We start from the raw sequence: 25,979 nt of genomic DNA, 5'->3' as shown, positions 1-25,979 counted from the left end.
CTTCACCACGACGGCCGTTGGTGGTACTGCAGCCAACAGCGAAGCCGGCACTGGAGAACGTGGAGAACGTGCATGCAGCGTCATATCCACAGCCCAGCGCGGGAAATTCGGGACCGAATTGCAGCACATTTTGCAGCACACAGCCTGTTCAAGGCAAAGGAGAGATACACTAGAGGAATCATTCTTTTGGGTTTGGAACGCTTCATCTGACATTATTACTAGAAAACTTAAAATGTATACAGATTTTTTTCATAAATCGTGCCACAATCCGGCCTCAAGCTCCTTTAAATATCTCAAAAAAAGTGTAATAATTGGCATAATGAGGTTGAAAGATCTTTTGGTCCAAAGTGAACCGAGTCTGGAAACAATTGAATGATGCTACGATAAAGTTCGGCCGAGCAATAAGCGTCCGAATTTTCACCTTTTTTTCCCGCTTCTCGGCATCTAGCGTGGCCACGGTAACACTTTTGGCTGAGAAAAGTATTGCCTTTCGAGGCACGATGGATCCACATGTGTTGATGCTATGTGTGGGTGCACGTTCCGGTTCAGGCTACATTAAGGGATAGGTTTTTTTTCACCAGAGTAAAAAGCCCCATCCGAATGAATGGGGCCATTTGGCATGGATTTTGACCTAATATTTCCTTAAATCACAGCTTCATGAAATTTGAATATGTTGAAGTCCACAGCGTGCCAAGTCGGGGAACATTTGTACGATGTCTCTACGATAACCTGTTGCCTAGCAACAAGCGTCCAAAGTCAAAGGGAATTTTTTTTTTTATCGAAAGTTGTTAATAATTGGCATAATGAGGTTGTACGGTCCGTTAGTGCCAATCGGGCCGAGTGTTTGTACATTTGAAAGATGTCTCTATGATAAAGTTCGGCCGAGCAATAAGCGTCCGAATTTTCGCCTTTTTTTTGCTTTTTGGCATCTAGCGTTGCCACGGTAACACTTTTGACTGAGAAAAGTAATGCCCATCGAGGCACGATGGAGACGCATCCAACGATGTATGCCATGCATAGGTGCACGTTGCGGTTCGGGCCGTATTAACGGACGAAAAAAGCGTACGGAATAATAATAAGAAGAGGGAAACCTTTTCTGTATAGCCTACCATTATATCGCCTTCATTTTCATGTTGTTTCTGGTGTGTTTTATTTTTTGGGGATTTTTTTTCCCACATCAGAGCGGGGTCATGCTGTACACCCGCTGGTGCGCAGTGGGTCTTTTGCGACTTTAGCTTGTTAGCAAAATGCTAGCAACATTGCCCTTCGGGCCATTCTGGACGATTGCAATATGGTCATGCCAGTACTTGGCATGCCAATAATGAATGATTTAGAGGTTGATGGAATCTACAATTACATTTTTGGCAGTATCTTTCTTCCACCTCTGTTTCCTTTTGGACTTTTTATACTTCATATTCAACTGCTTCCAAGTTTGCTTGTTTTGTTGTTTTTTTCCCCCTCTGCATCAGCAGGATTTCACCTGCATGCAAAGTGAATATTCATATTTGGTGAATAGTCTTTCTGAAATAGGCTCCAGGTCACAAAACAAGCCATGGATGTTGTTGTTCAGAATTCAGTGGGAAATGGTGGAACTTCCTTCAACGCTGGCTCTCTCAACTCTGGGCAGATGATGTGAGCCAAGAAGCATGTGGTGCTCACCGTTTACATCCATCTCCTTCTTTCCCAGAATGCTGAAGAGCCAAAACTATGTTTTCCTTAACTGAAAATGTGATGGACTGTACTGTATTCTTGCCATTCTCTATGAATTATTAATGATAAAACTCAAAAAGCCTCAATTCAACAAAAACTGTTTCTGAAAAGTCTCCAACTAACGAATGCAGCAAATTGCATACTTGCTCTTGTAATGCTGAATAAAAAAAAACAAAACCCTATGGCTCCATATCCTTTTGCTAATCATTTTTATTTTTACTTCCAATATCTACACTTAAGATTTTTTTTCATCAGCCAAATAAAATAAGTCATCACTGAAACATTCTCTTGTTTGATACTAACTAGTGTTATTGTACCTTGTCCACCATGACTTACTTATGCACCAAATACTACGGTGGCCGAGACCCGCCATTGCTGAAAATTAAAGAAACGCTGCAAATAAAAAGAAATGCCGCTGCAAATAAAATAAACGCTTTGCAAATAAAATAAACACTGCAAATAAAAACAAACGGCGCTGCAAATAAAAGAAACGCTGCAAATATAAAGAAACCCTGTTGCAAATAAAATAAACGCCGCTGCAAATAAAAAAAAACGACGCAAATAAAAAAGCCACAACGGAAGTGAATTACCGGGGACTATTTTTGCTGATGCACCGGTGTTTTTTACGTGAGAGGAGAAGAAGAAGACGAAGAGGGCGTAAGTGAAAAGGAAGAAATAAGAAGAGCGAGGAATAAGAAGAACAACGAACGAGAAAATAAGTGAAAAGGTTAGTGTTCAACGTCGCTACGTGTAATTTTTAATGTGCAACACCGGTGCATCGGCAAAAATAGTCCCCGGTAATTCACTTCCGTTGTGGCTTTTTTATTTGCAGTGGGGTTTATTTTATTTGCAGCGGGGTTTCTTTTTGTTTGCAGCGTTTATTTTATTCGCTAAGCGTTTATTTTATTTGCAGCAGCGTTTGTTTCTGTTTGCAGCGTTGCATTTATTTTCAGCGATGGCGGGTCTCGGCCACCGTAAAATACTCTATGAGACAAAAAAAACCTGAGAAAACTAAATTTACATTACATTTAAAAGAGAAGAAATAAAACATGTACAATATTTAGAACCAGATACAAAAGGTGTTGTTACATTTTTAATTTTTGAGCAAAGTCAATGAAATGTCCTTTGATCCCTCCGGGCCTCCGTACAGTACAACATGTGTACAAATGAATGTCATTTGAAGTCAAACGTATGTGCATGAAGGTCTTCTAAAATAGGGAAGGGTTTAGCTCCATACATTCCCCACATGACTGCCAAGTGTTCAGCCACGTGTCCCGTCGTAGAAGATCGCAGTTGGGCCGGATTATCATTACAAAAGGAAACAAAAAACTCAACCCAAGCCTTTGTTTATGAGCCTGCACCTATGAGTCACCGGGTCAACAACAGCCTCACCTGCAGCCTTTGCGGAGCCTTCAAAAGAACAATCATTTGTTAGCTTGACTCCATACTTGGTACAACACCCACAAGGATAAAATTACATCCGCTATTAAATTCCAAAGGTCTTCATGTTCAACAACCTTTATATTCCAGCAGGTCAATGCTGCAGAGCCAGTGCAGCAGAAACCATTAACCTTCCAGGATTAAGGGAAGAATGAAAAAAAAAAAAGTGATTTTTTTCTATAAAACAAAGATCGGCCAAGATTTACACTGCAAAAACTCAAAATCTTAACAAGAATATTCGTCTTATTTCTAGTTAAAATGTGTAATTTTTAGTCAAAAAAATCTCATTACACAGAAAACAATAGTCATAACTGGAAAAAAACAACAATTTTCACCTGTTTCAAGTAGATTTTCACTTAAAATAAGCAGAAAAATCTGCCAGTGGAACAAGATTTTTTTGCTTGTAATGAGAAGATAAATCTTGTCCCACTGGCAGATTTTTCTTCTTATTTCAAGTGAAAATTTACTTGAAAAAGGTGAAAATTGTCAAATAAGTTATTTTTCTGGTGATGACTCTTGTTTTAAGTGTAGCCTGATGAGATTCTTTGACTAAAAATGAGACATTTTAACTAGAAATAAGACGAATATTCCTGGTAAGATTTTGAGTGTTTGCAGTGTAAGATCAACTTTGCTTGTATACTAGACTAGATAATTTGTCCATCCATTTTAAATACCTGTTTGATCCAATGCAAGGTCACCCCTGGAGCAAAGGTTACATATCCATCACAAGGCTACATATAGACAAACAACCATACAACACTCCTACGTAGGGTTGCCACCTTTCAGAAATAGAAATAAGGGACGTCCTGATTTCAGCAGCGCAGGAGCCAAAAAAAAAGCCCCAAAACTTCTAAACTGAATAAAAATGTGTTTATTTTATATGAAAAAACAAAATGCTTTGATTTAAAGTTTAAAGTGCTTTAATAGCATTGAACTTGCATGACTGTACAGACAGACAACCATACTAGCAACTGAAATAGCCGCCTATGCTACGTATGTCCACATCAGCCCAGATGTAATATAGCCTACAGGTGAAGAATATGGCGTAAAAGTTAATTTATTTCAATAATTCAACTAGAATATGGTGTAAAAGTCCATTTATTTCAATAATTCAACTAGAATATGGTGTAAAAGTTAATTTATTTCAATAATTCAACTAGAATATGGTGTAAAAGTTAATTTATTTCAATAATTCAACTAGAATATGGTGTAAAAGTTAATTTATTTCAATAATTCAACTAGAATATGGTGTAAAAGTTGATTTATTTCAATAATTCAACTAGAATATGGTGTAAAAGTTAATTTATTTCAATAATTCAACTAGAATATGGTGTAAAAGTTAATTTATTTCAATAATTCAACTAGAATATGGTGTAAAAGTTAACTTATTTCAATAATTCAACTAGAATATGGTGTAAAAGTTAATTTATTTCAATAATTCAACTAGAATATGGTGTAAAAGTTAATGAAAATACGGTACAAATCGTGTCCCGTATTAGTTCAATACGGGACGCAACATTTTTTTCTCAAATAAAGGACAATTCCGTATTTTACGGGACGGGTGGCAACCCTACTCCTACGGCCAATTTACAATCATCAATCAACCAAACATACATGTTTTTGGACTCTGGCAGGAAGCCGGAGTATCCGGAGAAAACCCTCGGAAGCATAGGGAGGACATGCAAACTCCACCCGGCGGTTACACTGCAAAAACTCAGGAATATTTGTCTCATTTTTAGTCAAAAAATCTCATTACACTTAAAACAAGAGTAATTACCAGAAAAAATAACTTATTTGACAATTTTCACCTGTTTCAAGTAAATTTTCACTTGAAATAAGTAGAAAAATCTGCCAATGGGACAAGATTTATCTTCTCATTACAAGCAAAAAAAATCTTGTTCCACTGGCAGATTTTTCTATTTATTTTAAGTAAAAAATCTACTTGAAACAGGTGAAAATTGTTGTTTTATTCCAGTGATGAGTCTTGTTTTAAGTGTAATGAGATTTTTTTGACTAAAAATTAGACATTTTAACTAGAAATAAGACAAATATTCTTGTTAAGATTTGGAGTTTTTGCAGTGTAGGAGCACAGTTCCAACCCACTAAACCACCATACTGCCCCCAAATCATTGAATTCAGATTCAGACGACTTTATTAATCCCTTTGGGAGGTTCCCTTGGGGAGATTGACATCTCCATCTCAAACACACATCACTGTCATATACAAATCAAACGCCCCAAAAACCAAACCCCCACAAGTTAAAAAGATGAAAATAAAGATAAAAATAAAAATACAAATAAAAAAAAATACAAATAAAAAAATACAAATACAAATAAAAAGTGCAGTGCCATAAATAAAAATATATGGATGGAAAAGAAATAAGTGTTGTGTAATATTGCACAGTCCGGTTTGTTGTTGGTCAGGCTGACACACAGACTATACAAAAATGTAACTAGGATAAAAGAAGAAATGGATTTTTTTTGTGTTTTCTTTCGGTACCTATTTGGACTAGGGTTGCCACCCGTCCCGTAAAATACGGAAGTGTCCTTTTGTTTGAGAAAAAAATGTTGCGTCCCGTATTGAACTAATACGGGACACGATTTGTACCGTATTTTCATTAACTTTTACACCATATTCTAGTTGAATTATTGAAATAAATTAACCTTTACACCATATTCTAGTTGAATTATTGAAATAAATTAACTTTTACACCATATTCTAGTTGAATTATTGAAATAAGTTAACTTTTACACCATATTCTAGTTGAATTAATGAAATAAATTAACTTTTACACCATATTCTAGTTGAATTATTGAAATAAATTAACCTTTACACCATATTCTAGTTGAATTATTGAAATAAATTAACTTTTACACCATATTCTAGTTGAATTATTGAAATAAATTAACATTTACACCATATTCTAGTTGAATTATTGAAATAAATTAACTTTTACACCATATTCTAGTTGAATTAATGAAATGAATTAACTTTTACACCATATTCTAGTTGAATTATTGAAATAAGTTAACTTTTACACCATATTCTAGTTGAATTATTGAAATAAATTAACTTTTACACCATATTCTAGTTGAATTATTGAAATAAATGAACTTTTACACCATATTCTTCACCTGTAGCTATATTATACATCTTGGCTGATGTGGACATACGTAGCATAGGAGGATATTTCAGTTGCTAGTATGGTTGTCTGTCTGTACAGTCATGCAAGTTCAATGCTATTAAAGCACTTTAAACTTTAAATCAAAGCATTTGGTTTTTTCATATAAAATAAACAAATTTTTATTCAGTTTAGAAGTTTTGGGGCTTTTTTTTTGGCTCCTGCGCTGCTGAAATCAGGGCGTCCCTTATTTCTATTTCTGAAAGGTGGCAACCCTAATTTGGACATAAAGTGCAAGCTCAGAAGAAAAAACACCAATTTCATGGCTTTGAAGCCTTACTATATACCTTCTCTTAGGCACAGACCAAACAACTCAGAACATCTCAATCCACATTGAAAGTCCTCCTTTTATTGGTTTTCCTGCATCTGCATCAGTGGTGAACGAAGGCAGCCCTGCAGATGCACGATCAAGGTTCTTTTCTCTTGATCACACGTGTGCAAACACCCGGGACACACACCGGGGTCAAAACACAGAGGCAGCCGTCCAAACACACGAACACACACTGATCTCAGATGTATAGGAAAGGCTGGGACACTTTTGTACACTGCAAAAACTCAAAATCTTACCAGGAATATTTGTCTTATTTTTAGTTAAAATGTCTCAATTTTAGTCAAAAAATCTCATTAAACTTAAAACAAGAGTCATTACCAGAAAAATAACTTATTTGAAAATTTTCACCTGTTTCAAGTAAATTTTCATTTGAAATAAGTAGAAAAATCTGTCAGTGGGACAAGATTTATCTTCTCATTACAAGCAAAAAAATCTTTTCTACTTATTTTAAGTGAAAATCTACTTGAAACAGGTGACAAATTGTTGTTTTTTTTTCCAATGATGAGTCTTGTTTTAAGTGTAATGAGATCTTAATAAATCGTAATAAGAATATTTTTCTTATTTCTAGTTAAAATGTCAAATTTTTAGTCAAAAAACAAAATCTCATTACACTTAAAACAAGAGTCATCACTGAAAAAACAACAATTTTCAACTGTTTCAAGTAGATTTTCACTTAAAATAAGTAGAAAAGATTTTTTTGCTTGTAATGAGAAGATAAATCTTGTCCCACTGGCAGATTTTTCTGCTTATTTCAAGTAAAAATTTACTTGAAACAGGTGAAAATTGTCAAATAAGTTATTTTTCAGGTGATGAGTCTTGTTTTAAGTGTAATGAGATTTTTTTTTACTAAAAATTAGACATTTTAACTAGAAATAAGACAAATATTCTTGTTAAGATTTTGAGTTTTTGCAGTGCAGAAACACGCTACACTCGTTCCCAATGGAAAACAGGGATACTTAGTTCCCAGAAGTCATTCCTACATGTGTTTAATCCATGAGGGGCTTAAGAAACAAGGCGATGAGAGTCTATCAAACAGGTGGCACCAGCCGGAGCAGGAAACAGCAAGTCGCTGGCAAAATATGTTACGTGCGTGTGCATGCACATGCCAAGATCAGGGGTGAAGGAGGTGCACGGTGTCACGGCACCTGTCGCCCGACTTTGTGAGTGCGCCTGATGTTGGACATGAGTTAATCCTCATCTTCACCATGCACACACACACACAAACACACACACACATGCAACACACGCTCTACGCCTGAAAGCCACCATGCAGGGACGTGCACTGCCACTACAGGTGCGTCATGATTGAGAAGTGGGTTCCCGCGAAGACGCCGAGGTCAGCGAGACGGAAGCGCGACAGGTCGAGGGTGACACGCGGATATACGGACGGAGAAAGACGGAGGGAAGGAGAGAGAAAAAAGAAAAAAGGAGGGACACTGACCAGGGTTTGCTTGTATCTCAGAGCCTTCCTTTCCGATGCATCTGCAGCCATTGACACACTGTCACTGACCCAAAAATAAACCCAGCCGCTCGCCGGGTGTCTCAGCGTTACCAGGACCGCGCTGGACACACAGTCACACACACACAAACACATGCACACACACACAGAACGATCCTTGCACCCTTACGTGCACACACACACACACACACACATGTACCCTGACATGTGTGAACCAGCTCCAGCTGCAGTTACAGTAAACTTTTCCACAATGACACAGAGAAACCAGTGATTGGTGAAATGGGGGGAGATACGCCAGCGACACGAGACGCATTTCTGGTTAAGATGTTGCATATTTCCATTAGGGCTGTTCGATTTTGCCCAAAAATAAAATCTCGATTTTTTTCGATTACGATTACGATTATTTTGTGAATTGACAAAAGGCAAAGAAATGATTTCAAATATGCTGTTTTTTTATTGAACATTTGCCCCATTGGGCTTTAAGTGCAAACTTTGCTCTTATTAAACCAAAAATGAATGAATAAAGTGCAAAACTCTGTAAAATAAGTTGAAAAAAAGTTTTAAAAAATATAATAAAATATAGTTTTATCTCTGGAAAAAAAAAAATCAGCAAATCAGCACTTGCAAACATACAGTAAGTTATATTTCCAATTAAATAAAACAAGACATTTTCTAATTAAACTAAACTGGGTCTTTGCATGCTAAATAATAATGCAACCCATGAAGGAGGTAGAGGTGTGTAATGTCAGTCATTACATTTGCTATTCACATTTGCAAGTTTTTTGCAAGGAACACGAGCCGGTCTACCGCATCTGGCTTGAGGGATGCCCGTGGCATGTTACAACGCCCCCTCCTACACTAAAGAGCCTCTCCGATGGGGCACTTGTCGCAGGTATTGAGAGGTATTTCCATCAATCATTAATATGGTATCAATCATTATGTGTGCAGACAAGGTTAAAAAAAAAAAAAAAAAAAGTGAAAAATCGATTTTGCGAGTTTCACGTTTTAACATCGTTCTAATTACATAATCGCGATTACGATTTAAAATCGATTAATCGAACAGCCCTAATTTCCATCTAACATGACATCAGCTTTCAATGTAAATGTTTGTTCTCAGGAGTTAGCAGCGTTGGGAGCCCAGTATCACTCTCACTTTCTCTCTGCGACTCGTCCGACATGTGAATGAACTTCTCTGATCTTGGACAGGAAAAAAACCAAAAACATCCTCTTCAGGCAAGAATCCAATTATTTCAATGTCACATTTTGTTTAAAACAAGGACCTTTCTGTGTGAAGTCTGCATGTGTTGAGTGTTTTTGTGGGTTTTCTTTAGGTGCCCTGATTTCATCCAGCATGATTTGAAACTGACTCCCAGTAAAACCTGTAACTGTCTGGAAACTGCTGGAGTCTCCGCCTGAGGCTACTGTACTCGTCTGTTTTCCTTTTTTCATCCTAAAAAACTTCCAGTTACATTATTTCTTTTCACTTTTAGGTGATATTATAATTTATTCCTCAACCTGCTCTTTTTATTAAAACTACTACGATTATCAGCATTTTTGTTCCCAACTGTCTCATAGTATTGTCAAGAATTTGCTTTACTTTATCTTCTACACAACCACAGATTTCCACTGTCACTCAGTAAAGTCTGAGGCATTATATCTCCCAACCCCCCTCCTCTCTTTTGTACGACGGAGTATTAGGGCCAAACAAAAAAACAAAAAAAGGAAATTACGAGAATAAAGTCATAATGTAATGAGAATAAAGTCGTAAAATTACGAGAATAAAGTCATAATGTAATGAGAATAAAGTCGTAAAATTACGAGAATAAAGTCATAATATTACGAGAATAAAGTCGTAAAATTACGAGAATAAAGTCATAATATTACGAGAATAAAGTCGTAATATATTATAAATATATAAATATATCTTCACAAGATGCTCCATATTCCTCATTTTAACACAGGGAGAAGAAGCTCTTCCTGTTAGAGTTCTCATAAATTATATTCTCATAATATTACGACTTTATTCTCGTAATATTACGACTTCATTCTCGTAATGTTACGACTTCATTCTCGTAATGTTACGACTTTATTCTCGTAATTTTACGACTTTATTCTCGTAATATTACGACTTTATTCTCATAATATTACAACTTTATTCTATTACGACTTTATTCTCGCAATTTTACGACTTTATTCTCGTAATATTACGACTTTATTCTCATAATATTACGACTTTATTCTATTACGACTTTATTCTCGCAACATTACGACTTTATTCTCGTAATTTTACGACTTTATTCTCATTATATTATGACTTTATTCTCGTAATTTCCAATTTTTTTTGTCTTAGTTTGGCCCTAATACTCCGTCGTACTTTTGCCTTACTGCCAAAAAAATAAAATAAATTATAGTAAAGTAAATGCTACGAAAAAGTATTTAACCACATCCTGGAGTTTTAGGTAGAGGAAACAAGAGCAAAACAGTGATGTAGAAACTAAGAGTTTGGGTCCCAGTTCCACTAAATTAAGCCAATAACCAAATAACCATTAAGCAACATTTTCCCTCCAAAACAAAAAATCAAGCCCATATTTAATCCAAAATGATTTGTTTTGGGTTTTTTTAACTATAGTTTACTTAGCCATGGAGCCGTGATAGGATCATTAATGTTGAAGACTTTACTAGAAGTTTTTTCCGTATTTTCCGCACTATAAGGCGCACCTTCAATGAATGACGTATTTTAAAACTTTTTCCATATATAAGGCACACCGCATTATAAGGTGCTACAGTAGAGGCTGGGGTTACGTTCTGGATCCATTAGACCAAAAGTCGGCAACTCGCGGCTCCGGAGCCGCATGCGGCTCTTTCATCCTTATACTGCGGCTCCGAGTGGCTTGGGAAAATAAATTACAAAAAACAAAAACCCAAGTATTTAATTGAAGTGTATTTTATTTGTGTTAGTTCTTTAATATTTTAGTTCTAAATTGGAAGATTATTGTGATCTTGACATATTAGAATAAATATATTTTATTGTTTTTCGTCGCTCAAAATAAACGTCATACTCGCGAAAGCCGGTATTCCCGCCAAAATGCCATCCATTCGTGCTGAATCCAATCCATGCTCAATATTCATCCATATATAAGGCGCACCAGATTATAAGGCATTTTATAGGAGGGAAAAAAGGGAAAGAAAGGCGAAAAAAGAGGGAACAAAGGGAAAGAAAGTGGGAAAAAAAGGCAAAAAAGAGGGAAAAAAACGAGAAAAAAAGAGGGAAAAAGGGAAAGAAAGAGGGAAAAAAAGGCAAAAAAGAGGGAAAAAAACGAGAAAAAAAGAGGGAAAAAGGGAAAGAAAGAGGGAAAAAAGAGAAAAAACGAGAAAAAAGGAAAAAAATAGAAAAAAGAGGGAAAAAAGGGAAAGAAAGAGGGGGAAAAAAGGGAAAGAAAGAGGGAAAAAAGAGGGAAAAAAGGGAAAGAAAGGCGAAAAAGGGGCAAAAAAGGGGAAAAAAGAGAAAAAAGGGTAAGAAAGGGAAAGAAAGAGGCTAGACATGGTCAGCTTTTGAAAAAATTTAAGGCTTTTAGGTGCGCCTTATAGTGCGGAAAATACGGTACCCTGTCATTATATGGTTTAATGAACTACTTTCTTGATTTACTTTTTAGGGATTTATTTGTATGTGCACAAACAAAAAGCAGTACCTGTTCAGCACGATGGCTCCATTGAAACGTGAGGAGACATCAGGGTTTGTGGGTGTGTCGGTGCAGGTGCCTGACTTTAGAGAGGAAAGTGTGGTGGTGACTCAGCAGGCGAGTGAAAAGTTCCCATTATTCAGCAAACTATCAAAAAACACACAAACACACCCAAGTACCGGTCTCACCTCTCAGTTTAAATCAAAATGATTAATTAGAATCCCTTTCTTTGATTGCCAGTAAAGGAAATTAACCACTAACCGTTTCACTTGCAGTGCAGAATTCAGTTCACATTAGTTGTTTATGTGAACACCATATTAACATTTATAACTGTTTACACTTATTACAGTCCAACTGGATTTAAACGACTCACTTTGTAGAGGATAGTTGTCCTCCGTTCAGCTGTCCTTCCATCAATCTTCTGCTTCCTAACTAAGAACAGTTGCAGGATCAGCGGCGTAAGCCGACATCCTCAGACCTGCTCATTTCCATCCTTTTCCAGCTCTTTCAATGGGACACGGAGCTATTCTCAAACCATCCATCCATCCATTATCTATACCCGCTTTATCCTTTTCAGGGTCACGGGGGTCTGCTCGAGCCTATCCCAGCTCATTTCAGGTGAGAGGCAGGAGTTACACCCTGGACAGGTCACCAGTCCATCGCAGGGCCACATATAAACACACAAACCATGCACACTCACGCTCACACCTACGGGCAATTTAGAATCACCGATTAACCTAATATGCATGTTTTTGGACTGTGGGAGGAAACCGGAGTACCCGGAGGAAACCCACGCAATGTGTGGCTGGTATTCTCAAACCAGCTACACAAAATTGTAACTTCTGCAGATCCTGAGGCTTATTCCTGGTGAGCTTTGTCCAACAACTATGGAGCTAGAACAGTCTCATAATTCACAAATGCACACGCCGATCCACAAATGCACACGCCGATCCGCAAATGCATAGGACAAGATTCCCAAATGCACAGAACAATTCACACGTGCGTAGGACAAGATACACAAATGTATTTTTGATGCACACACAAATATAACCTGATTTACAAACGCTGGATTTGCGTGTGACTTTTGAGACTCCCCTGACGTGACTCGTTTTTTTTTAACACGGAAGGATCTGCAACCAATCAGATGTCTTCCTTTGTTTCAGCCAGTCATAAGAGCGCACCCCACGTGGGAGACGATTTACTCCAATCAGATTAAAGGGGCGGATACACCTGCTGTTTGATTGACTGGCTGAAACAAAGGAAGACATCTGATTGGTTGCAGATCCTTCCGTGTTAAAAAAAAACGTATTTGTGGATCGAGTCACGTCAGGGGAGTCTCAAAAGTCTCAAATCCAGCGCAGCTCACAGACAAAAAAACGTTTGTAAATCAGGTTATATTTGTGTGTGCATCAAAAATACATTTGTGTATCTTGTCCTACGCACGTGTGAATTGTTCTGTGCATTTGCGGATCGGCGTGTGCATTTGCGGATTGGCGTGTGCATTTGTGAATCGGACTGTGCATTTGTGAATTTTGTCCTGTGCATTTGTGAATCGGTCTGTGCATTATGAGACTGTTCTAGCCCCATAAACCACCCCCGCACAGAAGAAAGGCTTCCTCACCAGATATCCAAACCACCTCATCGGCTTCCCTTTGATGCTCCTATTGTCAAAAATGAGCTCTGTAACCCATTTTGTAAAGAACCTTTTGTCAGATTTTACTTGAAATCTGCCCTTTCACTCTCAAGCCCAACTGGTACATCAGTAGTTTTCCTTTTTGGCTCAGTTTTCTCCTCATCACAACGGTTACAGCAATCTGCATCACTTCAGACTTTGTCCCAATCCAATCTGATGTCAATGTCCTGTTTCATTTTTAGCCCCAAGCGTTTCTTATGTTTTGTGGACTTGCAAGAGTTTTCCATGCTGGTTGAAGATTCCTTCCACTCCGGAGCTTTATATTCCCAGCCGAAGCCTCACCAAACTAATCCCAACACTTTAACATAAATACTCACTCATTGAAACAACAGATTGTTTTTAAAACTTGAAATTGAAACAAACAGAGGAGAAAAGCCGTTTTAACCCGTCTCTGGTTTGATTTGTCTAAACGAGCTTCTGTATCTTATTCTTCAGGTGATTCTGTCAATTAAACAAAGGCAGCCAACTCTCTCTCTTTAACGCACATTTCATTTTATTCTTTATTTCATTCAAAAATAAAACATACAATTCAATACAAATACAAACACAAATGTTCCTAAATTGTGAATGAAAAGGGAGCAGAAAGAAGAAGAATCTTATCTAATCTGCCCCTTTTTCCCCAAAAATAAAATTACAAATAACATAAATTGAAAATTAAAAAAACAACAACTAAGTAAATAAAAAACTAGAATAAAATAAAATTACCGCCGACTATGGGTATTTCAATCAAACTTAACTAACATTTTTCATTATATTTACTTAACATACTGGCTTTAATTGTTCTTTTGAATGTAATGTTTGATTTGGATTCTTTGTTTTCTTTATTCAGATTGTTCCATAAACTGATTCCTTTCACAGAAACACAATGTTCCATCAATTTAGTCCTGCATCTTGTTTTTTTTTTTTTTTTTTTAAATCTGATCCTTTTAAGTTATACTTGCTTTCTCTTTTTTCAAATATTTTCTGAATGTTGATTGGTAAAGTTTTTCTTATGAGCTTTAAACATAATTTGCAGAATACTGTAATCTACTAATTTATGAAATTTCAACAATTGTAACTGAAGGAATAATGGATTTGTTGGATCTCTATATCGTTTTCTACTGATTATTCTTATGACTTGTTTTGGGAGAAATCTCAATTAGGTTCTAGGAGTGGTCGGCTGTACCAAAATGAATCACACACACACACTTCGCCTTTGCTATAAGATATGAATACATTTATTAGCAAAAAGCAAGCATTTACATAGAAGACATCCACAAAACTGCCAGTTTGCTAGGACAATTCGCCAAGTTATCCCCCGCAGATAGCAGTACACACAAAACCAGCAGTTTGCTAGGATAATTTGTCGAGTTATCCCCCGCAATGGCTGTACACACAAAATTACTCGTTTGCTAGGATAAAGTGTCAAGTTACCCCCCGCAAGTGGCTGAGCAATATTCATCACACACAACTACAAAGGTTTTTTAAGGCCTATCTTACCTCGACAAAGGGACTGGAGAGCCGGGGACAGTCCGGTTTGAGTAAGCCAAGGAAAAAAAAACCGCGCCGGGCGTTCTGCACTAACCCACAGCAGACTCTGAATCCGAACTTCCGGCTACCGCATCTTTATACCTCTCCCTCAACACCTTGCGGAGGGGGGGGAAGGCCTATTTGCCCCCCCGTCCGCAAACTCTCAAAATAAGTTTCGGCTCACAGGGACCGAAATCCCGTGAGAACCAGGCTCTTTCTCACAGAAAAACAGGCATTTGCAATGATAAACAGCAGGTGCGTGGCTGACTAAAAACTAAAGCTGTGTTTTGGGAATCTAGGGCATCTTCAGGACACAAAATGTATTTTTTCTCCCTTCATGGCTCTTTTTTGCAAAATGAAAATTGACTGAATAAATGTTTTACAGGCATTTCCCCAAACGTCAACACAGTAGGTCAGATATGGAACAATCAGAGTGTTATATAAAATGTACAATGCTTTGTTGTCCAATGAATCCTTTACTTTGTGTAACAGAGCAATTGTTTTTGATATTTTTATCTTTGTATAATGTACATCTGATTTCCAATTCAAATTCTCATCCAGCATGCGAATGTCTCGTGGAGCAAAAGCAGTTCTGGCTGAGTGCAAGCCGCGCTCAGGTGGTGATGGTACACGGAAAAAGTGTGTGAGTGGAGTGTTGGAGTGGGGGTGGGTGTGGCAAAGCTGAGACAGGGTGTGAAAGAGAGAGAGAGCGAGAGAAAAACAAGTGTGATTACACCAGGCCGGTGCCAGCAGAACAGGAAAAGTGTTTCCATCTTCAGTGGAAATGTGTCTACGCATGGATTTCTCCTATTTTTGACAAACTGACTGAAACCAAAGGGGCAGGAATTTATCTCACTTTGCACTTATTTGGCAAACTGGACGACGAACAATGTTTGGAATACGAGGATCAGAGACTGACACCTGAACAGAGAGCTGGCCAGGTAAGATGTGCTCGAAACTCAGGAATAAACACGACAAAAGAATTAATATAATTTACATCCCAATTTGACTAAATTCAAATTTTATGTGTGAACTACTACAGTATGTGCCTTCAAAAATGTTTATACGCCTCCCCACAGCCTGTAACACGTGTGATTCCATCACAGTGTTGCACAAATTCAGTAGGATTGTATTACTGATAGATATTTCTGTGCGTTTTTAATGTCATAGTTTGCATGTCTTAGGGTTGCCACCCGTCCTGTAAAATACGGAATTGTCCTTTATTTGAGAAAAAATGTTGCGTCCCGTATTGAATTAATACGGGACACGATTTGTACCGTATTTTCATTAACTTTTACACCATATTCTAGTTGAATTATTGAAATAAATTAACTTTTACACCATATTCTAGTTGAATTATTGAAATAAATTAACTTTTACACCATATTCTAGTTGAATTATTGAAATAAATTAACTTTTACACCATATTCTAGTTGAATTAAGTTAACTTTTACACCATATTCTAGTTGAATTATTGAAATAAATTAACTTTTACACCATATTCTAGTTGAATTATTGAAATAAATTAACTTTTACACCATATATTAGTTGAATTATTGAAATAAATTAACTTTTACACCATATTCTAGTTAAATTATTGAAATAAATTAACTTTTACACCATATTCTAGTTGAATTATTGAAATAAGTTAACTTTTACACCATATTCTAGTTGAATTATTGAAATAAATTAACTTTTACACCATATTCTAGTTGAATTATTGAAATAAATTAACTTTTACACCATATTCTAGTTGAATTATTGAAATAAATAAACTTTTACACCATATTCTAGTTGAATTATTGAAATAAATTAACTTTTACACCATATTCTAGTTGAATTAAGTTAACTTTTACACCATATTCTAGTTGAATTATTGAAATAAATTAACTTTTACACCATATTCTAGTTGAATTATTGAAATAAATTAACTTTTACACCATATTCTAGTTAAATTATTGAAATAAATTAACTTTTACACCATATTCTAGTTGAATTATTGAAATAAGTTAACTTTTACACCATATTCTAGTTGAATTATTGAAATAAATTAACTTTTACACCATATTCTAGTTGAATTATTGAAATAAATTAACTTTTACACCATATTCTAGTTGAATTATTGAAATAAATTAACTTTTACACCATATTCTAGTTGAATTATTGAAATAAATTAACTTTTACACCATATTCTAGTTGAATTATTGAAATAAATTAACTTTTACACCATATTCTAGTTGAATTAAGTTAACTTTTACACCATATTCTAGTTGAATTATTGAAATAAATTAACTTTTACACCATATTCTAGTTGAATTATTGAAATAAATTAACTTTTACACCATATATTAGTTGAATTATTGAAATAAATTAACTTTTACACCATATTCTAGTTAAATTATTGAAATAAATTAACTTTTACACCATATTCTAGTTGAATTATTGAAATAAGTTAACTTTTACACCATATTCTAGTTGAATTATTGAAATAAATTAACTTTTACACCATATTCTAGTTGAATTATTGAAATAAATTAACTTTTACACCATATTCTTCACCTGTATGTATATTATACATCTGGGCTGATGTGGACATACGTAGCATAGGAGGCTATTTCAGTTGCTAGTATGGTTGTCTGTCTCTACAGTCATGCAAGTTCAATGCTATTAAAGCACTTTAAACTTTAAATCAAAGCATTTTGTTTTTTCATATAAAATAAACACATTTTTATGCAGTTTAGAAGTTTTGGGGCTTTTTTTTGGCTCCTGCGCTGCTGAAATCAGGGCGTCCTTTATTTCTATTTCTGAAAGGTGGCAACCCTAGCATGTCTGCATGAAACCGCAGGATCTTTTGTTGTGCACGTAAGGCCATTATCCTGAATTACTGAAGGATAATGAATGTGAAAAAAATAAAACAATGCAGGCAAACCGGTTGAGTGACAACGATGCCGTCTAAAGGGCAAGCAGCAGCCGTGTGTCACTTCTGTTTGTGTTCATACCTGAAAGAAATGCCGACATACCAGCATGCCTCCGTCAGGGCGGGTCCTGGACGTGGGCGGGCCCTCCGTCATGTGTGGTGACGGATGACAGTGATACAGCATTATTACTGCTACGTAGGTTCAATCGCAACCATGTTCCACCTGTATTGTAACGTATATCGGTTCCCTGACGTCACCAACCACACCAGACATGTCTCCAGCCGCGGCTGGCAAAACAGTTCTTTGGATAGCTGGAAACAACAAGGTAAATATGTAAACTATGTTTGTTTTTTAACTGAAAGAAGCCTTTAAATTATTGTTAGCAGTACTCGAGTTGTAAAAAAAAAAAATCAGGGGGGATGGTGGATTTTCTCATATGGGGACAGATAATTTGTGCTGATTCCAAATAATATAATATATTACAAATAATAGCAGTGACCAAAACAGCTGCAGAAATACTGCAGGAATGACATAGCAGCAGTTAAATGCAGCCTTCTGTAAGCTTTAAATATCCACTGGGCTTACATCAAATACATCAAAACACTTAAAAAACAGTTTTCTGAACTTATCAATATGATTCTCTCCCTAACAGGATAAGTAAAATGGATTACTGCAAAAACTCACAATAACAATATTTGTCCTATTTCTAGTTAAAATGTCTCATTTTAGGAAAAAAAATCTTATTACACTTAAAACAAGAGTCATTACCAGAAAAAGAACTTGTTATTTGAAAATTTTCACCTGTTTCAAGTAAATTTTCACTTGAAATAAGTAGAAAAATCTTCCAGTGGGAGAAGATTTATCTTCTTATTACAAGCAAAAAAATCTTGTTCCACTGGCAGATTTTTCTACTTATTTTAAGAGACTCATCACTGGAAAAAAACAACAATTTTCACCTGTTTCAAGTAGATTTTCACTTGAAATAAGTAGAAAAATCTGCCAATGGAACAAGATTTTTTTGCTTGTAATGAGAAGATAAATCTTGTCCCACTGGCAGATTTTTCTACTTATTTCAAGTGGAAATTTACTTGAAACAGGAGAAAATTGTCAAATAAGTTATTTTTCTGGTAATGACTCTAAATGTTGAAATAGCAGTAAAACCACATTCATTGATGAAATGACATAAGGGATGGAAAGGAGGGATGGCAGTTTTACAGGGGGGATGATTTGGACTGTTTTTATTTCAGGGGGGATGCCATCACCCCTCATCCCCCCTCAACTCGACTACTGATTGTCAGAGGATTAAAAAAAAAAGGAGCCAATTAAATTGCAACTCACAAGCACGTTTTATTGATGAGGTCAGTGGTTGTTGACTTGTGACAACATTTGTTAAACAAATTCGACCGACAGGGTAGTATAAACACACTTCTCCCTGTAGCACCCTATAATGTAATAATTTCCTGAAAATGTAATAACGCCTGAAAATGTAATAAAATTTGCACTTAACTCATTCGAAAATGTAATAAAACCCAATAATGTAATAACTTCACCAATAATGTAATAAAACATCCTGACGGATATTGTAATAACATTTATTACATGGTACTCAAAGTCTGCAATTTAACCCAATAATCATTCTGGTGTTTCAAATCCAGTGTATATAACATTCTTAGATACTTAAAACACAAAATGTAGAACTCTGAACTGAAAATGAACATATACCGTATTTTCTGGACTATAAGCCGCTACTTTTTTCATAGGTTTTGAACCATGCAGCTTATACAAAGGTGCAGCTATTCTGTGGATATTTCCTCCACCGCTAGGGGCGCTTTAACCGGAATTAGAATAAAAACTAAGACAAAATAAATGCACAGAAGAATACGCTACTTCTTCTTTAGCAGATAGAAGTAGAAGCAGATTTCAAACAGATGAATAGATAAATAAATACCGGTTATTTTCTCTTGGTTCTGTCCCGTTTTAATCAGCAAATTTGCTGCTGTGTTAAAAGACACTGTTAGGAAAGGATCTATTTAGGTACAAACATGTACATGTAGTAAATATCTAATCTAACAACTTAAATATCTGCGGCTAAATATCTTTTTTTTTTTTTTTTTTTTTTTAAATAGTGCGGATGCGGCTTGTTTATCTTTTTTTAATTGTTTTTTAAAATAATAGAGTGGGTGCGGCTTATATGCAGGTGCGGCTTATAGTCCAGAAAATGTGGTATATTACATTATCAGTCAAGTATTACATTATCAGTTTTGAAAAAAAAAGACCCACCTAAAAATGTAATAAATTCCCAATAATGTAATAAGGTATTACATTATTGGTAAAAATGTTATTACAATATCAGTCAGGATATTTTATTACATTATTGGTGAAGTTATTACATTATTGGATTTTATTACATTTTCGAATGAGTTAAGTGCAAATTTTATTACATTTTCAGGCGTTATTACATTTTCAGGAAATTATTACATTATAGGGTGCTACACCCCCTGCACAAAATAGAGATGATGATGGCATCCTAGAAACAGCGAGAGACTGAAAGAGTTCAAAAAATAAACCGATAAAAAGGAGTGTTTGGGGTTTGAACATGAAGGTGGTTTGAGTTTTTTCTAAAGCAATTATTAAAATACGTACCTTTTATAAGGTATGGATGGAAATTACAATGGACATTTATAAAATGGAGAAGATAACGGCATTTATTAATCATAAATTGGAGAAATTCACCTCATACTGGGAAAACTGGGTCAACTGTGTCACGCTCCATCGGCCTGATTTTATTTTATCAAGTCAATGACAAACTACTACATAGTAGTTTGTCTTTCTTTTCATTGTTTGGACATAAAACAAAAACATTATTCCGACATTTAGCGCAGACAACAGATGTATGCATACATGATGTGCCGGATATGAATGTCTAATGCTGAATGTCAATAAAAAGAAATAAAAAAATCAATAAAACTAAAAAACGTTTAACAACTATTGGGAGAAAACATTTTCTACAAAGGTTTTATCAGAGATGCCTTGTTTCAACTTTTAAGGTTAATAGATTTTGGATCGCTGCTAAGTTTTTATAATATAATCATATAGCTATTAATTGCACATATGGGAAACTCAATATTAAGCTGTTCATATGTGTAAATGTCTCAATACTACAACAGCGTTTCTACATCTCCTGCAGAACAAAGTTAACTGCTTCGTTCAGCCTCTAATGGCGCTTTTACACCAGTACCTACTCAGCTCGACTCAACTCGGCTTGGTTTCTTTTCCATAACAATCAGCACCTGGAGCAGAAGTAGGAGGTTGGAGCGAAGCTGCTGTGACGTATTTGATTGTGTGATCTAAACGAAGATGGGGGGGTTGCACATGCGCAGTAATAAATGAATAAAGTTGTTTCTGGTTCTTTTGTTGATCAGATTGAAAATTAACAGTTTTAGATTTTTTTTAATGTTGAAACAGAAAATAAATCAAATATGAAACCTGGGAGTGAAACATGAGTTTAATCTGTAATCTGTCTTCACTCCGTCATGAAACTGCAGTGATGTTGTGACAGTCCGTTCAGCTGCAGCGTCCAATCAATAACATATACTGAACTCTAACATACTGCCCCCCCCTGGAAACAAATAGGAAATAGAGAAAAGAGTTTTCCACTTGCTGTTTTAATTCCCAATTTCGATTTTCAAACACATCAATGCAATCGGATAACGGATAATGGATAATGATCAGTTTTCCGTTTTTTATTATCAAAACAAAAGATGGGAAACGGATTATTTGACCATGCGGCTTATACAAAGGTGCGGCTATTCTGTGGATTTTTCTTCCACCGCTAGGTGGAGTGCTAACCGGAATTAAAATAAAAACTAAGACAAAATAAATGCAAAGAAGAATACACTACTTCTTCTTTAGCAGATAGAAACAGATAGAAGTAGATTTCAAACAGATAAATAAATAGCGGTTATTTTCTCTTGGTTCGGTCCAGTTTTAAATCAGCAAAATTGCTGCCGTGTTAAAAGACACTGTTAGGAAAGGATCTATTTAGGTACAAACGTGTACATCATTTACAGTTCAAAATCCTTCTGTACATGTAGTAAATATCTAATCTAACATAAATATCTGCGGCTTGCATATCTTTTTTTTTTTTTTAAATAGAGCGGATGCGGCTTATATACAGGTGCGGCTTATAGTCCAGAAAATACGGTATATCTCTATTTTTATTTTGTCATTTCAAAACAAAAAACGGATGGCTGCGAAGTTCACGGACCGAGAAGCTTCAAGCGGCTACGCTTTTTTTTGTTTAATTGTTAGTCTCGGCGCTGCTGACAGTCAGCTGGAGCCGTGAGCAGCTATGAAGAGACAGAGCTCCTGGTAGATCTGGTCGTTCCTTATCGCCCGTCTAGATCCCTTTTTAATTCTCTCCTCAGCACCAGGTTTATGAACATCTGCACCTCAGAGTTGGATCATGAAACAGACTTCTGCTGCCGTTAATGGTCGAATAAGATGAACAAGAAGCCGCCGTTAGAGTCTGTCTTTCGTAGGGGTGTAACAATATATCATGCCACGAAATTTTGCGATACAAAAACGTCACGAAGCGTGTCGTGGAGGTGACAAACTGTATCGCGATATTGGGTTATTAATATTAATCTATTGTGTTGACTAGTAACGCGTGCCGACCGCGCCTCGACCCGCGGACCAAAATCTTCCTCCGCTCAGAAGAAAGTAGTACCGTTTTGCGGTCCCGATCACGGGACTCTAGCGGGGTTTAGAGCTCTGAACTTTTAAGTCTGGTGTAGAGTTAAGTCTTACCTTATTAAATTAAACCTTTTTGGGGTCGTGAGTAGGATAAACATGGGGACAACTTCTGCTGAGTTCCAGTGTACTTTAATGTCCCTCAACAGTGTAGGATTTTAGAACATCTACAGCACCTAGTGCCGTACTGTGGCGTATCACTCCGCCCAATCTAAAACAGACTAATCACTACAGATAAACTGACTAGTGTCATTATAGTCCCTGATTTACAGAATATAAAGAATATATTTATAAAATAATGAACCCTGAATTACCAAAATAAACTTCTTAACAAAAATAAATCTCCTCTTACACTTATAAGGTGAGCATGAATCAATCTTTTTTATGATGTAAAATTGTATGTATTTATTTACATTTATTTATTTAATTTTAGTTGTTAAAATTCTGGAAAAGAAAAAAGTCAAATCATACATGAGAGAAACTATTCAGTTTTTACTTGTATGAAACTGAAGATGCATAATGCAAACCTGACATTTACTTTTAGTTCAGTTTGTGGAAAATGGTTGGCCTGGCTTTCTCTTTAAAACTTAAACAGTTATAAAGCATTACAAACTGTAACAATAGGGCAAATGCACAGTATTGTTTTGTATTTTGTGTCTTTCAAATAAAAGACAATTGTTTCCAGTCATATGTTCCTCATTCAAGGTTTTAAAAAAAATACTGCTATAATATCGTATCGTTATCGTGACCTCAATATCGTGTATCGTACCGTATCGTGAGATTAGTGTATCGTTACACCCCTAGTCTTTCTCTGATGTCACATCTTGACTCAGACGTCTGACTCCAACCCCCCGACCAATCGGTGGCCTGTAGTGTGATGACATCACAGCCCGCGAGAACCTCGGCAGAATAGATACAGAAAAGTATCTACTCGGCACGTTAGACCCCTAGTGGGAAAGCACCAAATCGAGTCGAGGCGGACTGAGTAGGTACTAAAAGGGTAGGTACGAAAAGTGCCATAAGCTCCGAAACGTTGTGGGCTCCGAGGCCTCTGGTCTGCTGCTGCAGAGGAAACGCTGATCTCTCCCTCCAGCTGATCGTAATGCTGATATAGCTATGTCCTCTTTTCCTCTCCAGCATGTCATCCAACTCCACGGCCGATAATCTGTGTGCGTCGGACGATAACCTCTGCAGTAAGGACACACACGCTTCTCATCAAAACCCCTTCCTTTCCCGTTGCTGCTCCTCAACCTACGTCTTCCTTTCTGTTTCACCTCTCTTATTTCATCACTTCACAGCAAAGGTTCTGTTTTCTTTCTTCCCGTCATCATGACTTAACTTTGTGACAACTAGACTGTTATTTGTATATATAATATAAAGGCTGCTTGACAGATGCCTCAAAAATGATTAGACTACAAACAAATGCTTTGACTGAAGCAGACTTGCTTTTGTTTCCAATTACAGAACAGTCTTTTTCAAAGGTTTGCTGTTATAAATCTCCCATCTGCTCTGTCATGAAGCTGAACTCAACTGTTGCTGGATAAAATGACATTGACTTCAGTGTATGAAAGTGTTAAACGTTTATGTTTATGATGTTCCTTGTGTCCTTGGGTGAAAAAGTGTATGTGGGTCAAATTCATGAAGGTGAAAACAAATTCTCTTCTCATCTTAAGTAGGCTAAGGTGTAATGATATATGATACAATTCTTAGCAAGGGTGAAACAGTCTAAAACATTCTTTAGTCCTGTCAAATGTCGCAGAGTAGAAGTTTCCCTTTTCAATCATGTCAGAGCCCTTGTGAGATCAAGGAGACGGTATGCGTAAAGTTTCCTCTACCGCATTGAGAAGTACCAATACAACCATATGAACGGACCTGGATTAACTCAGTTTGGGTTCCCCAGGGTCACCAGTGCCCCCCTCCTCCCGCATTTTACGGTTAAAAAAAGGGAAATGTACTATGGTTATAAAGACCATAGATTAACGTATTGCTGAAGTACATGCTCAACACTCATACGACAAATAAATGTAAGACAAGCAAGCAACTAAGAGAAACACCACAGATAGACGACACTGATGCTCCAATCAGAATGAAACTCACATGCCAATGTAACACCACATGTTATTTATCATCATTTCCATCATATATGGCCTGTCTGAGGACTACATGCAAAACTATTATAGCATATGAGTAAACAATTAAACAGGCCTACTGAATGAGCTGATGTGAAGGTAGGGAACAGCACATTAATAAAGTCACTTAAACGCATTTCTTTTTATTTTATTATCATTATTATTTTTAAGTATTTTTATTATATAATTGGTTACTACTGTACCTGTTTGCTCATCTTGCAGCAAATATAGAGAGAAAATAACAAAATATGACATATATTGGTCCAGGTAGAACTTGATTTGGTGCCCCCTCATTGGCAGGGCCCCCTGGGCGCTCGCCCGGTTCAGAATACGGATAATCCGGCCTGGCATACAGGACTGTCTCAGAAAATTAGAATATTGTGATAAAGTCCTTTATTTTCTGTAATGCAAAAATGTCATACATTCTGGATTCATTACAAATCAACTGAAATATTGCAAGCCTTTTATTATTTTAATATTGCTGATCATGGTTTACAGTTTAAGAAATCTCCAAAAATTTGAATATTCTGGGAATCTTAATCTTAAACTGTAAACCATAATCAGCAATATTACAATAATAAAAGGCTTGCAATATTTCAGTTGATTTGTAATGAATCCAGAATGTATGACATTATTTTTTTTAAATTTTTTTTATAAATTGCATTACAGAAAATAAAGAACTTTATCACAATATTCTAATTTTCTGAGACAGTCCTGTATGAATGATGGATGGGAGTAAAACGAGTGCACCTGCGCAATTGTGTTGGTCTAAAACAGCTTTTTAAACAGAAATGTGTCTTTAATATCCTTTTTTTCCACTGCCAATCACGTGAATATGGTGTATATACAGTGTTGAATCATAATTCTACTGATAACTTCTGCAACCTACGTTTCCTGAAGGCAACATGACTGAGGAACGTCCCCCGCCTTCTCTGTTCTGCTGTCACTCATGATGCCACGCCCCTCTCAGTTGATGCCACGCCCCCCACGCCACATCGGGGCCAAAAGTCTGAACCTGAAAAAAAAATTTGAAACTGAAAAAAAAAGAAGTGAAACTGAAAAAAAAGACGTGAAACTGAAAAAAAAAGATTTGAAACTGAAAAAAAGATTTGAAACTGAAATAAAAAGATTTGAAACTGAAAAAAAGATGTGATACTGAAAAAAAAAGATTTGAAAC

The 25,979-nt window shown here is 36.2% G+C and overlaps 2 protein-coding genes across 3 annotated transcripts in view; one reads left to right on the top strand and one right to left on the bottom strand.

Annotated features, from left to right (window-relative positions):
* Positions 1–18,074, bottom strand: part of LOC133460926 (chloride channel protein 1-like) — a 131,362-nt gene extending 113,288 nt beyond the window's left edge. The window contains exon 1 of the mRNA XM_061741639.1: positions 18,024–18,074. Coding sequence (XP_061597623.1) covers positions 18,024–18,074 — 51 coding nt within the window. The remainder of the gene's footprint in view (positions 1–18,023) is intronic.
* styk1a (serine/threonine/tyrosine kinase 1a) overlaps positions 15,723–25,979 on the top strand; it is a 28,403-nt gene continuing 18,146 nt past the window's right edge. The window contains exons 1-2 of one of the 2 annotated variants that reach the window (XM_061741504.1): positions 15,723–15,944; positions 23,811–23,866. In XM_061741504.1, coding sequence (XP_061597488.1) covers positions 23,812–23,866 — 55 coding nt within the window. In that variant the 5' untranslated portion in view covers positions 15,723–15,944; position 23,811. Of the gene's footprint in view, positions 15,945–18,178; positions 18,247–23,810; positions 23,867–25,979 lie in introns of those variants that run through there. The other variant, XM_061741506.1, reaches the window with a different exon arrangement.

The sequence above is a fragment of the Cololabis saira genome, chromosome 15, assembly GCF_033807715.1.
Source record: "Cololabis saira isolate AMF1-May2022 chromosome 15, fColSai1.1, whole genome shotgun sequence".
In the NCBI taxonomy this organism is placed as follows: domain Eukaryota; kingdom Metazoa; phylum Chordata; class Actinopteri; order Beloniformes; family Belonidae; genus Cololabis; species Cololabis saira.
Note: the sequence above shows the minus strand (reverse complement) of the source record. Positions and strands in the feature narration are given on the sequence as shown.